At 34.1% G+C, this 14734-nt stretch overlaps 1 protein-coding gene across 1 annotated transcript; it reads right to left on the minus strand.

Moving 5' to 3' along the window:
- Positions 1–4979: 4979 nt before the first annotated feature.
- Positions 4980–11167, minus strand: LOC129800566 (melatonin receptor type 1B-A-like). Its single transcript, XM_055845055.1, has 3 exons — positions 10783–11167; positions 6469–6638; positions 4980–6407 (listed from the first exon to the last, which is right to left on the minus strand). The coding sequence occupies exons 1-3, from the start codon at positions 11024–11026 to the stop codon at positions 5679–5681; spliced, it is 1143 nt and encodes a 380-aa protein (XP_055701030.1). The 5' UTR covers positions 11027–11167; the 3' UTR covers positions 4980–5678.
- Positions 11168–14734: the final 3567 nt, after the last annotated feature.

Raw genomic sequence — 14734 nt, forward strand, 5'->3', positions numbered from 1 at the left:
TTGAGCATAATCCTGCATAGCTCAAACAAAATTGAATGTAAATTTTTAACAGTTTTCTTAATCTTAATCGTTTTATGTTTAACTCTTTCGTCTCTTTTGGGACTCTGAGTACCCAAAACAGCATATGAATGTTCTGTGAAAAACAATGTTTTTTAATTATTCAGGACTGATAAAATTCCGATTCTTGTGGATGATTACAAAGTATAAGGATGTTCAAATGTAAGATATTTTTTGTAGAACCTCAATTAATTCCTGAGCTTAGATATTTTTGATTTAAAAATGGTGAAATTGGCTTGCAGCATATGCTGCGGTCCGGAAAGAGTTAACAGCTGTACGTGTTTTCAGCACAGTATAAACCGTTTTATGCTTGAGCTATGCAGATTTCATGCACAATATCTAAGCAGTACGAGTTTTATGCACAATCTCAACCATCTTATACTTAGTTGTGCGTATTTTCACCACAATATTGATTTAATATTCTAATGTATTTTTTTATTTCACCTCGAAATCTTGAAAGAATAATAAGGACAAAATGCGTTTCAGGAGCCAAAAAGAGCGCCAAGAAAGCTCTACAACAAATTAAGCGCCCCCAAAAAGCACCTGAAGGAATATAAGTGTCCCTTTTTTATTTCAAGACGAAATCTTGCAAAAATATAGGGGCAAAATGCTTTTTAGAGCTTTATGGGCGCCAAGAAAGCCTTTAGAACAATTGTACGCCCTAGAAAGTGAGGGAAATAAAAAAGCTTTTTCTTCAAGGCGAAATTTTGATAGATAAGAACAAAATGCATTTTAGGAGCAAGAGGAGCGCTATAGAAAGTCTCGTGAAGGAATTAAAAGTTTTTTTTATTTATTTCAACGCGAAATTTTGAAGAATTATAAGGACAAAATACATTTTAAGAACTAGAAAGGCGCCCCAGAAAGTCTCTGAGAAAATTAAAAGTGTTAACGCAAATTTTGGTAGATTATAAGGACAAAAGGCATTGTAAGAACTAGAGGGGCACTCCAGAAAGACTCGGAGTCTATTTTATTAATTTTTTTTTACTTCAACATGGCAATTATAAAGAGTCAGGGTTCAGTTGTCTAAAAAAAGGAACATCTAACCAAGTAACTTCTTGAAGTCTGTTTGGTGTTTTTTTCTCAGCCGAGACACACTCGGAGGATTTTAACAGACTTCATAGAGATTTTATCTCAGGAACGAACCACCAAAAGAGTTTTTTCTTAAGACTAGTGCATATAGCACTGAGGTGTTTATTTTCAAATTACCCCCATTTAAAGGGGCCCTAAGTCAGAAAATTGCCATTATTATTCAATTTACAAAAAGACTTCTTATTCTCTTCATAGAATTGAAAATCGCTGAGTGGAACGGAAGCTATGATCACTTAAGTCCGAAAAAGCGGGAATATACTCTTGTGGGCGCAATTGCAGAAAAAATAGTTAAGAAACAGTTCCAAGTTTAAATTTAAAAAAAATCTGAGGTTTTCCCTCAAAAGAACAACCAATTGAATGAAAAAATATTGAGGGTCAAATGACTATCTCATAAAATTTCACTGCAGGGATATTCTTGCCTATTCTCTGGCCCAGAGAGAATGAATTTGCCCCAAAAAAGTACAAATGCCCAATCCCCGGAAAAAATCCTTTTTTTTTTTAGATGATTTTATGTGCCATTGTCCACAGAGAAAGCACAAAAAATCGAGTGTTATGTGCATAAAAGTGGTCAGAAAAAATGGATTTCTCCACCATCCCTCGGAAGTGTTTGCGCTTGGGGAAAAAGGGTGACTCAGAACAGGTGTTTTGAGCTCATCGATAAATTCTTTATCTACCCCGCGGTATTTTTAGTCCCGCGCACAGAAAAAAAACCCTCCCAAAAGAAAAAAAGAGACACTTACAAGAGAATTTGTGCCAGAAATAATTCACTTACTGAATTTGCTCAATTCTTGGGCATCTCCCTTTCTCCCAATCGAAAAAGAAAATCACCTGGCAGAAAAATTGAGGGAGTTTCCCTCCTACCACTTTTTTTTGGCATCTTCCTGAGTCTCTTTTGTGAGACTTTGAAGGAATTACAGTGTTTGGGGATGAATTGGTGGAATGTTGTACCACTCTGCCGATGAATTTTACGACCATCATCCCCTTTCCAACAAGAAAAAAAAGATGAAAAAGATAGAGACTGATGGTATCTGAGCACTCTGCTGATCGTGTTTTATCGAAAATTGCACTTCAGGGCAAAATTCACCCAAGACAAAGTATGGGAAAAACCATTGAATCATTCCATTGCTCAAACTTTTCCAACCATTTAAATGGCAAGTGCATTTGGGAATGGAAAAACTGTTGCAATATTCTCCCTAGAAAATTTCAAATGGTATTTTACAATGTGCTTTGTGGAAGAATGCCTCAAATTCTCAATGCTAAAAGAATTTATTTAATTTAGAAGAGAAAGAGGTCGAGAAAATTGCCATTGAAGCGAAATTAAACTAATCATCAAGCAAAATAAGAAGAGTAAAATGATACCCAAGTAGCAAAATACGGTAACTTTCGCGTTATTGTGTTTTCTTCAAGCTACAATAATTTGGAATAGTACGTTTTTTACTCGAGGGAAAGAATATGATATCTCTGTAACATCAATTTTAGTGCAACAAAGACAATTGGCTTATGGTAATTTTACTGACGATAATCTTACGTTATTTTGACGGTTAATTTTTTATCCATTTATTTTAACGTTCAAACATATTAATATCGTGGAAGAACACTGTGGAAACAGGTCAGCCTCGTTGTCGGCATTACGTAATTACGACCGCAGTTGTCATTATGTCATTAGGGTGGTGGCATTCAAGTGGTAACTCATATTGAGAAACCCTCGTCAATTGTCCGAGAAACGGTTCGCGAAACCCGAGAAACCCAAAAATTGCATCGCGAAACCCGAGAAACCCAAAAAATTGTATCGCGAAACCCGAGAAACCCAAAAATTGCATCGCGAAACCCGAGAAACCCATTGTATGCATCGCGAAACCCGAGAAACCTACGAATTGCATCACGAAACCCGAGAAACCAGAAACCCTTGTCAGAAAAAATGGGAATGAGTTACCCCTTGGTGGCATTACTCGTGGCTTGTTTTTACTTATGGCTTCGTTGCAATTTTTATCAGAAAATAATTCCAAAAACCAAAAAAATGTGATGTGATATCGTAACCTAGTCCCCGGCAAGTGGCTTTCAAAATTGAAGTCAATTTCTTACTTTCACATACAAATGCGTATGGGATTTTTTCTGCGTTCGTGACCGTTACACGATATATGTCAAAATTGAGGTGGGCCTTGTGTACAAGACTCTAGTCCTTATAAAATAAAATATAAAAATAAAAAATATAAATATAAAATAAAAGCCAACTTAATATTGAACAGGCAACCAGAAACCCTAAATTGGTAACCTACGTAGTTTTGGAGATATCTTGTGAAATGTGTACGAAAACAGGGAAAAAAGCCAGTGATAAGCCTAGATCAGCTTATAGAGGTGTGATTCCTTCGTTGCAAAATCGGATTGTGGCAAACTTCTTAATATTCTCCAACAAACGTAAGCAGAACGTCAGAATTACTTTCATTTTATAAATCCTTGTGCTCGTATTTTGCTACTTGGGAAAAAATATTAAGAAATTTAAGAAACTTAAAAAAATCTAATTAAAAATTAAGTCAAATATCAAGAACTTTCACAGAAATGTTATTTTGGCAGACTTGGAGACTAAAATAAATTTAAAAAATGAAATTAAATCTTTAAGGTTATGTTTAAATGAAGGTCTAAAAGGAATTCTGTTTGTTTAATAAGCATGAAAAACACCTAGATTTTTTTAAATAAGATTTCTTAAGACTTTTCAGACGATAAAAATTGTCTGAAGGCTGAATTTATTGTTTATTAAATCTAATTTGTTAGAAAGGTAAGGTTATGTTTAGTTTAACCTCAAAAACGTATTTCGCGTGTTAATATTATTTTTAAGTTTTTCATCTAGATTTTTATATCTAAATGTAATAGTTTGGAAATGGAAATTGCAAAAAGCATTATCCATTTCATAAGAACGCAGAATTAAGCATATTCTAACCTTAGAAAAAATTCCAAATTTCTTCAAGAATATATAAGAAATATTCTTCAAGAATATATTCAAAAATATCCTACATTTTGAGGTTATAAATGAATAAACCATGATAAAAAAAATTCAATACGTTATGTATTCATTTTAATATAAATAATTTAAAAACTTGCAAAATTCTCTTAAAAAGGGTAGAGAAATTATAAATAAAAGTCAAATAAAGTACCCAGCGAGCACCAAATGCTAACCGATCGCAATTCAGCTGAAAACATATGTATATTCAGCTAAATTCTCCTAACCTTGAAACAAAATTGGCGATTCAGTGCCATTTCCATATATTTGGTTAGCACTTTTTGTTCGACAACTGCTGATCAGTCATCAAATTTTTGCTAGTCGATTCAGCAAAAATATGCTGAAAACGCTACTTTTTTTTTAGCTAAGTGTGCTCGCTGGGTACTTAGGATTCGTTTTTAAATTTTTGAGGTTAGAATTTGAACCATTCAAAATTGAAAGGAATTTTCTAACTGTTCTAAAATCATGACAAAAATTACAAGCGTGAGTTATTTACTCCCAGATGCAAAAAAGTTGCATCTGGAATGCATTTCTCTGAAATTTTTGTTGCATCTTAATTTTTTGAGGTTAGACCAAATCTAACTTCGCATTCCAAAATTTAGCAAACACATTATTTGATAAGTAATACCCTACAGTTTAAACAGAGATGTGCAAAAACCGTTGAAAACCGAATAAACGTCAAAATAAGTTTTTTCTGGTAGCGTTTTAACATTTTGAGATTTGCATTTTAGGTTAGGCACACCCTAACCTTAAAATGTAAATCGTTTTCTTCGGAAAATTAGCAATTATTTCATGCATTTCATGTAACAAAATTCATGCAATATGAAAATTTATGTAAAATGATTACAGCTTGATTGAAAACACGACGAAATAAATTTATTCACTGACCTAAATTCCAATTTTAAACGCTGGAATAATATTATGTAAATAAGGCATTTACTGTTTTACAATTTACCCCAGGTAGTGAATAAAAAGATAAGAAGTATGTTATCAGGAAATTCATTAGCGAATCAAATAGCTGAAATTTCTGAGAGAGATTGGAAGATGATTCAATGCTTTTTCCCACAAAAATAATCCGGAATAATCCTTATTAATTAAAATAAGGGGCCCTTACCTTTTATTCTGAAAACTCGAGAGTGCACTGAGAAAAAAAGAGGGTGCGATTAACTTTTTTTCGTCATAACTTTAACACTTTTTAGGTGTAAAAATATATCAACATTTTTTAATGTTAATTTTACACCTTTTGAGGGTAAAATCAACATGAAGAAAGGGTAACTTCAATCCCCAATACACCTAAAAAGGGTAATATTTACACCGATTTTGGATCAACACAGCAGGGTAAAATTAACATTTCCGGAATGTTATTTTAACTTTTTCGGATTTCTCTCAGTGTGCTCTCCATGGACAAGATCCTCTGTATTCATCGGCAGAGTGTGGGACTTTGTTCCCCAATGTGACCACCAAAAGACAGACACTGATTGGGATTATTTAGACGGACACAGTTCTTGCTGGTCATTCAGCATTCTTCCTCGCTTCATCATAATTCTCTCTGGGCTAGGCGCTTGCCCCAGTACCAGTGATAATTCCTCTGGGGGCCCGTGTACGAGTACATATTGTAACCCGGAATAATATGGACACGCACGTCGGCTGCGGGCCTGGCTACTTCGGCTGCTCTATTGCGTCTGGCTGTGGACACATTTGTCTTGCAGCAGCAATAGTGAAAGAGACTCACATATGCATTCCGGAAATGACGATTGGTGAGGCAGTACACTACATTGTGGATGCAGGACTTGCTCAAACCAAACCACGCGGTGTTGTAGAGAATCCTCGAGTTGGGGATGATCTTGGTGGTGCCGTAGGTGAACACCACCCCAAATGGCAGCCAAAAGATGATGAAAATGAGGAAGCTGTAGAAATTAGTCCGTGCCAAGGCAAGATCCCACGTGTAAGCCAGCGACGGCTTAAAATTTGGCGCTCCCATGAATCGACGAACATCGAGAATGATCCTGACATGAGTGTAGAAGGTCAGAATGATGGGCAAGACAATGAGCAGTGCCACAATGGCCATCTGATATGGCACAATTCCCGTAGATTTGCGCGTGCAGTAGTCAAAACTCAGGCTAAATACAAATTGCAACCCAGAAGATGTCCCACCGACAAACCAAATGAGCAGGAGAATCACCGTTGTGGAGGTCTTGTTGAACCAGGTCTTGTTGCTATTCTCCTGGGATGTGCATAGACGCAGGTAGTTCTCCACGGCTGTTGTCTAGAGATCCAGGTAATTGTTAAACCAGATTAATTACAGAGGAATCTCACTTAAAACTCACCGAGAGCGAGAGGACGCTGACCAGGAATGCGCATGCTGCAAGAAACCATTGGAACTTGCAAACAGACAGGGAATCATCAATTCCAGCCAAAAGGAGAATTGTCGACGATGGTATCAGAAGGCTGGTGACAAGAAGATCTGCCAGAGCCACACTCACAATAAAAGCATTTCCTGTAAAAAAATTTAATAAAATCCTCACACGAAGAACACCAATAAGTATTTGCAAAAAGCGTTCATTTCCTAAGCTCCTCCCAAAAGTAATTTTAAGACACGCCCCCTCATATCTCCATGATATAGAAATCTATAGCAAATTTTACGTTATCTTTAAAAAATAAGCCACGCCCCTTATATGAGAACTCAAAAGAATTAAACTAGTGCAATATCCACTGCAACGTATCGAATGAAAGAAGCAAAGATAGACAGAATACTCTAAAATACTGCAAAATATGTTATAATTCATCAGATATAAGATGAAATGTCCAGGAGAAAGATGTCCCACCTGCATTTCACAAAGAAAAACAATGTCCCAACTACATTTTTCTATAGGTTTGGGACGAAAACACTATTACCCTTGCCGACAATAGCGTCATATATGACCCGGAAAATTCTACATGCTTTTCTGCAAAATTGAGAGTAGTTTATTATATCAAAATATGCAATATACAATCTTTGGATATTCTATTTTGTGTTTCTAAAGAACTTTTTGCTGAAAAAAATAAATTAATATAAAAAATTTTGAAAAAGAAGTCATTTCACAAAGTTCGAAATTAGTGATTTTTGATCTCAAATATTTTCTTTTCCTGAATATCTGGAGTCTTGAGAAAATTAGCCAAGAATCTTACATCCTTTTATTATGATGTCGTGCACAAACCGATAGATTTCAATTAATGTAAATAGTCAAAAAAAAATTGTTTTTTCCCCGGGTCATATATGACCCTAATGACACGAAAGAGTTAAAGCTCCGAAAACCTGTAATTTTTATCCGATTTTCCTGTCAAATAAGAAAAGGAACACTCGAAAACAACGTTGTGTTATAATTATGATATATTTTCCTTTCTATAAAGCTTTTTGAGATCTTGATGTATTGTTTTAAATAATAATAATCATTGAGGTTCCGCCCATTCAAAGTACTGAAAGTCCTTAATTTTTATCCATTAGGGTAAATGTCCTAATTCAAAACCATTTCCAGACGCTTGAACTTTGACAAAAGATTCAACACATTAAATTCATATTTTTTCTGAAGAGAATTACATAAATTTGCTCCTTGACTTTTCTAGAATGTTACTGTTTAGTGAAAATTCTTTAGATATAATTTGAAAACTTCTTAAATACAAGAAAAATACCCGAGCGTAAAATGCTTCTATTGGAAACATATTAATCCAAATGGAGACAAAGGAAATTTTCTAAATGGAGACAAACAGTTGCTCCTGAGTGCAGGGTTTGTTCTTATTCCTGGTCTTTCCACCTTTCCCATCTAAAACAATATGAAAATCTCTCCAAAAAAAACAATATTTCCAGGGTTTCCCATTGAAGCATTTGCAGACACTTCAGAAAAACCCTTTTTGTTCACGAAATAAGTAATTATTTCATTTGAAAACTTCACGTACCGTTAACAATAAAGATTAGCACTAAATTTAACTAAAATTAGCCAGAAATAAGACATAAACGTTAAAAAAACGAATAAGCAACAATCACCTCATTGTGTTTTTCATTGGAAAACATGGTCGATCGATGAAAAATTCGATGGTGAAAAGGTACACTTTTAATTTTTCTGAGAAATTAACAAATTAAAATTTGTGAATATGAATGGATTTTCGCTCTATTTGGAGCAAAATTAACTAAATAATGAAACTATATGGTATAGAAAATATATAAATATAATGATTTTGCACTGTATTTATCATGAAAATAATGACGTTTCCATTTGGAGTAGCGAAAGAATTCCATTTGGAGCAGGTTTTGAATTAGCTTAATTTACCCTATCCCTTGTAAGACTGTAAAATATTCCAGAAGTTCTATAAAATATTTAGTTATTTATTATTATATTTAGTTATAAATAGTTATAAAATATTCCATAAATTTTTAAAAAGTCGTGGACAAATTTATACAGTTTTATGAATATTGAGTGACGATCATTTTTCCTTTTCCCATAAAAATCATAAAGGGTGTGGTCTACTTTTTATCACAATTTTTTTTCGGGTCAGCTCACTAAAATCTTTCAAATAGCAAGAAAAATGCGATTTTTTTTTAAAGATTTCGTAAACAATACACAAAATTTGCACATTTTTTCTATATATAAAGACTATGTAGGAGCGTGGTCTATTTTTTATTAGAAAAACTCTTCAACTTCTAAAAATCATGGAATCAAGACAAATATAGAACTTTTTTCATATAATGTCTTTCGTAGGAAATAAAATTCCATGCAATCTTTTTCTTCGTGCACAGACTAGGTAGGGGCGTAGTCTATTTTTTTCACAAAAAAGACCCTTCATATCTCGACCACGATACAAATATAGACAATTTTCTTGCTGAAGAGAATTTATCATATTTTCTTGGAAAACGTTGAAAATTCAAATAGGGTGGAGTCATGACTTATGGACGTTATACATTTAAGGACAGCCTACAAAAATCTTAAATTCTTACCTAAAGAAGATTTCAAAAAATCATAAAATTACCAGTTTATGATGTGATTACCAATTTTATGATTTCTCAAAGTCTCTTTTAGGTGAGAATTTGTGAGATGCGCCAGGGAATCTGTAAGGGCGGAGCCAGTAAGGCATTAAGCAATCGTGTGGATAAGCGCCATGGCCGTCAGAGATTACTGCAGAACCCTTAGCGTTCCTCCTAACGATCTAATCCCCTACGACGATCCAACATAAAATAAACTAACTATCAATGCTAATCCTCTCTATCTAAACGATACCCCTTCCGAAGGGGTAATTCACGGGCTAACACTAGGAACGTTCTTAGGAGAAATCGGCGCCGCTCCGAGAGACATCTATGATGGCAAATTCAAATACCAACGGGGGGTTTAATCCTTTAACCCTTTAAGGACGATTGGGTCACCCGTGACCCATAGAGAAAATACCTGACTACCTGAAGTTATTTCTTTCTAATGTTTGTACATAATCTCGAAGTTGAAAGATGTAGGAATCTAGGATATTTTTTGCAAATTTCCAGCTATTTGCTATATAAAAAATATTTGAGCACAAAAATGACGAATTTTCAAATTTTCACGGTGGTACTTGAATTTTAATATTTTTAATATTTCTAATTTTTTTTTAAGCAAAAACCTCTTGGGACTAGAAACTATAATAACTATACATAATATTTCTCAAAAAGTAAAAATTATAGTTTATTGGTATTTTCAGGAAAGCTTCATAATTTTCATGGGTCATATATGACCCAATCGTCCCTAAAGGTAAAAAAACACCGAATCTGTCACTAGTGGATTTTCGAAGATTTGAGGTTAGACTGTTTCATGTTTTTGTTTATGTGTGTGCAAAATAGTTTATTATTCGTGTGATATTTTGTGATATATCAATTAGCTGAGATTTCCCAGTGCAATACTGACTGAAGAAGGTAATACTTTGATAATTTATAAGATACTTCTGCGTATATGTTGAAAATTCATAACTTTTTACTCTTGTACATGACTTCAAAAATGGAAATGATAAAAAAGGATCAATGGACCCGAAATCATCCACATATTATGCCCGGAAGATAGCAATGATGCCGACAATCTTGTCCTGAACAGATAGATGTAAAACTTATCATTGAGTATGTTTCTCAGTTTAATTTTTATTGTTGATTTTCAGTCCGTAAAAAGTGTCTCGTAATTAAAGGGTTAACCGTTGGAACAAAGCCAGTGCTAACAAATTTAAGTTTTTTGCGAACTGTCCATAACGTAAAACGTCCATATGTGATAACTCCACCCTATGTAAACGTCAGCTATACAATTGCAATTGTAAGGGGGCGTGGCCTATATTTTCAATGAAATTTTCTCAAGTATTCAATACATACAACATTCAAATATGCTATATTATGCTAGAAAAAAATAATAAAGGGAGTTAAGAAATAAAAGAATGTGTTGTATCTTGTGTCTCAGCACAAACAAGAAATTCGGGAAATTCACAAAAATAGCCCACTGAATAAACTCTTAGGTTTATAAATAGCTTCATCTCTGAGACTTTTTCAATGCAACTCAGGTACAATTTATAAAATTCCTACGCACAAATTGCCAGGAATAATTAATTTTCGTGTGGAATAATTAATTTTCAAACCACAAAATAGAAGAAAAATCTGTCACACTCACCAGCTTTCTTGAGATGATCCTCAATCATGATGGAAGAGATGAGGAAGACATTGCCCACGCTCCCAATCACTGAGAGACAAGACAGGAGCAAGAGACGAGCTACGCGTGACCATTCCGGAGATAAGGTGACAGGAGAAACTTCTGTGTTGGGAGGCTTCGTGGCGTGTTTGGAGAAGAGAGCCAGGGACGTGACAATGAGGGATTCCTCATTATCTGAGGTTATCAGGGTTCCTGTGACATTCATGATTTTTCCGCACAGACTCAAAGCAATATAAATCCTTAACACTCTCCTCACTTCCTTCCTTCGCAGGCGTCTTCCTTGCGGAGGTTCAATTGTAGGGTGAGAGAATGTTGCAGGATATGATATTTGTCTCCTTCAAGTCATCTCGTGCTGCATGCAATATTCCCAAGACATACGATATTAATTGTTAGGGCATTAATTTTCAATTTGTGACATCGCTTCGTAACAATTAAATATTGGAAAAACTCACCCAACTCACACCCACTCGTGAACGTTGGGTGCCGATGAGATGGATTAAAAACTCCTACGCAAAAAGTAAAGTTGACAAATAGTCTTCAAGTGTCCACTCAATTAATTTTAACACATTTTCAATATTCATTTAGGTGAAAAAAGCAAGAAATAACACCCCCTCATCCGAACCTCTCACACTTTAATTATCTTTAAATTTTCCAGCAAAATTGTTACCATGGCATTTTCTTTAATTTTAAAATTTCTTACGTGATATTAGATATTACTGTGCTTGAAACTATTCTTTTTTTTAATCATAAAAATAGGTTTACATTATTGAAATTAAATATTATTCTCACGCACATCTTCTGTCCCCAAGTGAGTTATTTCAACTCACATTCTCCATACGGACTATTTCTCAAATTTTCCCACCCAAAATGAGGATTAATGGAATGTCAGAGACATGGAAAAGTTCAATTAACACCCTTAGTACTGGAGTGATATTTATAGATATCAATATTTCTCCTTTAAACTTCCTTCAAATTTGATATTCTAACTCGCTGCGAAGACGAATTTAAACTTCCCAATTTGGTTTGTGCTTTTTCCGTTGCAATTTTCACGTTAAATCCTTGAAAGAATACTACGAAAGGGATAATGCCTTCCAGTATTCACTCGAGTATTCATATTACCCCCCAATTCCATTACAATCTAATTTTCAAGCATTCCTAATTACATGTATTCTCAGGCCGACTATAAAGAATCTCAGCTACCATAAGCCTACCTGGTCTTATTCTTATCACTAGTCACAAAAAAGCTACACTCATTCCCGGCATTAAGTCCTTCGGGATTATGCACCTGACGGAATTATGCACATACAATTAGGGGAAAGGCTCATAATTTTGTCCAGTTTCTTATTTTGGACACTTTGAGGATAAAATTGGACACTAAAAATAAATTGATTAAAATGATGGATTTTTATTCAAATATTTGATTAATAATGAATTCTATCTAAATATTTGTTCTTTTTGGAAGATTTTAACACTAAATACGTTAAGTTTTGAATATGATTTGAGTTGAAAGTGCTTTGTTGAAAATTCAGTGTGAGCAATTGCTTACGAGAAATATGACAGAACTTCATATTTACAGTGCCCGCTCTCTAATCCGGATCGCCGTAATCCGGACGAGTTATCGACGGTTACATTTAAAATAATTTTGAGGTCATGTATGCATGTGTGTTCAGCAGTAAAAATGAATTATCCTGTGATGTTTTTGTTTAATAAATGAGGTATAATAGCATAGAATTCCCTAATTATGACTTTTTAATCCTTTTTTAAGCTTTTATTCTAATTCTACAAAAAAAACTTGTATTATATTTGCAAGACGTTGAACAAATTCAAAAAATCCATCCGGATTACAGAACTATTACAGATTCCGGATTACAGAACTAGAAATATGACAGAACTTTGTGTTTACTTCAGTCTTATTTAGCTGTCGTGAAGTACTAACAATGTTTCTTCGCTTTTTTTGAGTGATATTATTGAATATTCATTGAAAATTGTGTTGATTCACGTTAATGGTGATTTGTAAATTTGACCTGAAGTGAGATTTGCCTTGTGAATTAGATTTTGCGTGTGAAAAATGGGAAATTTTTTAAGACATTTACCAGTGAGGAGGTACTCCTTATTTTGGACGAGTATTTTTCTCACGAAATTTCGTGAAGTTTTAGCTTATGTTATGACTAGATTGGACAAATGCCTGGAGAAACAAAGGAGCATCACCTCTACGAAAGAGATGTAGCGAGAAATGCCTTGAAAGGCTCCCGGAAAGGCCAGGAAATGAGGGAATCCGCACGTACTTGGAGTACCGAAGTCAACTCACTTTAATGAATAATATGGAAAGTTTCCGGGTTTCTTGTGACATTCTACGTTTCCCTTACATAAACAGGAAGAGGACTTGGTAAGAATGGTTCATGAAATGAAGAACAATGGGCATCCTGTTGAGGCGGATTATCTGTCCAAATTTACAGCCAAGTTGTCCAAATTAATAAACAAGTTGTCCAAAATAAGAGTCAAATTCACCTCTACATATCAATTAATTTTTATACGTATTAAAACTAATTTTAGTAAAAACAAAGACAATAAACCCTTGCCAAGTTTCTAAGCAACCCTTTTGAAAAGAGAGTAACAAAAAAACTCAATTAGTATTGAAAGTATCGCACTTCAAACTTGGAAAATCGATGCTTATAAGCAGACTGTCCAAAATTATGAGCCCTTACCCTATGGTAAAGTCAAAGACGACTTATTTAGTAATTACAAAAAACAAACGAGCGGTAAAAAAATTAAAATGGTCAGTAAAAAATGAAAAATGAGTAGTAAAATATCTAATCAGTAAAAAACTTAAATCTTTACAAAAATGTGTCTTATTTTTATATTTAACATTTAAAATTGTTGCAGATAGAATGAAAAGCCCTTTATTTTCTCTTTGCCAAAATTTGGACGATAATTATCACTGTTTCAATTTTTTTTGTTACTGCTGAATTTTAACTTTTTACTGCTCATTTATACAATGCCTTTAGTAATTAGGACGATTTTAATCAATTTAAAACTTATTAGCTCTCCTTGATACCTTGATCAACTTGGGAATTGGCCGTGTCTTACCGGCTGTAACACGACGACAAAATAAAGAAATTTATAGAAAAAATACAGTCCATTCGATTTGACGACGACCACAACACGGAAATATAATCATTTGAAAATTCTATTTTTGGTTCCTTATATCTCGGATCAGGAAGGGTCGGAGGACCTTAACTGTGGTACTGATCGAAAGTTCTTAGGCCCAGCTATAACATATTAAAATTTGAGATCGATCGATGTCAGAAGAATGGGGAGAACGGTATAGAGATACATATCCAAAAGATTTAAAAGAGAATCGGATGTGAATTTAGATTTCACGAATTTTTCTTAACCTAAAAGGTGTGCCGGAAGTATAAGAATCTAAACACAGGACACGTTCGTGGAACAGATAAAAACTATGTCGATAAAATAATTTTCATTATTTGTAAAGTGCTTATTAAACTAAGCCTTAATTGCTATTTTTTTTAATAAATTTTGCTATGTTTTTTTTAAAAATCCTGGCCTAAATTTATCTCAAAATATTGAAAAAGAATTTGTTATGGCCTTGGCATACCTTTTAGATCAGGAAAATTTCACACAATCGAAATTCACATCCCTTTCACGCGTTTTGCATTATATCTATCTCATTCTTTTGCATTCCAAATTCGATTGAGTTAAATTGAATGTGTGTGATGTTTAAAATAAGAAAAAGAGTGCGAACGAATGAGATAGACATATACAAAGAGTGCGAAAGAGAAAGGGATTTGAATTTCGACTTTATGAAATTCGAATCTTCTTCCTTCTCATACGTTTTGTACATGACTATCCCATTCTCGCCTTTTAAGCATCACCCCAAATTCAATTTAGCTCG

The sequence above is a fragment of the Phlebotomus papatasi genome, chromosome 2 (assembly GCF_024763615.1).
Source record: "Phlebotomus papatasi isolate M1 chromosome 2, Ppap_2.1, whole genome shotgun sequence".
Classification (NCBI taxonomy): Eukaryota; Metazoa; Arthropoda; class Insecta; order Diptera; family Psychodidae; genus Phlebotomus; species Phlebotomus papatasi.

Coding starts and splice junctions, on each gene's coding strand:
- LOC129800566 (XM_055845055.1), bottom strand. CDS start 11,026: ATGAATGTCACAGGAACCCTGATAACCTCAGATAATGAGGAATCCCTC. Junction 6,639..10,782: donor GGATCATCTCAAGAAAGCTG/GTGAGTGTGACA, acceptor ATTTTTTTACAG/GAAATGCTTTTATTGTGAGT. Junction 6,408..6,468: donor TCAGCGTCCTCTCGCTCTCG/GTGAGTTTTAAG, acceptor CTGGATCTCTAG/ACAACAGCCGTGGAGAACTA.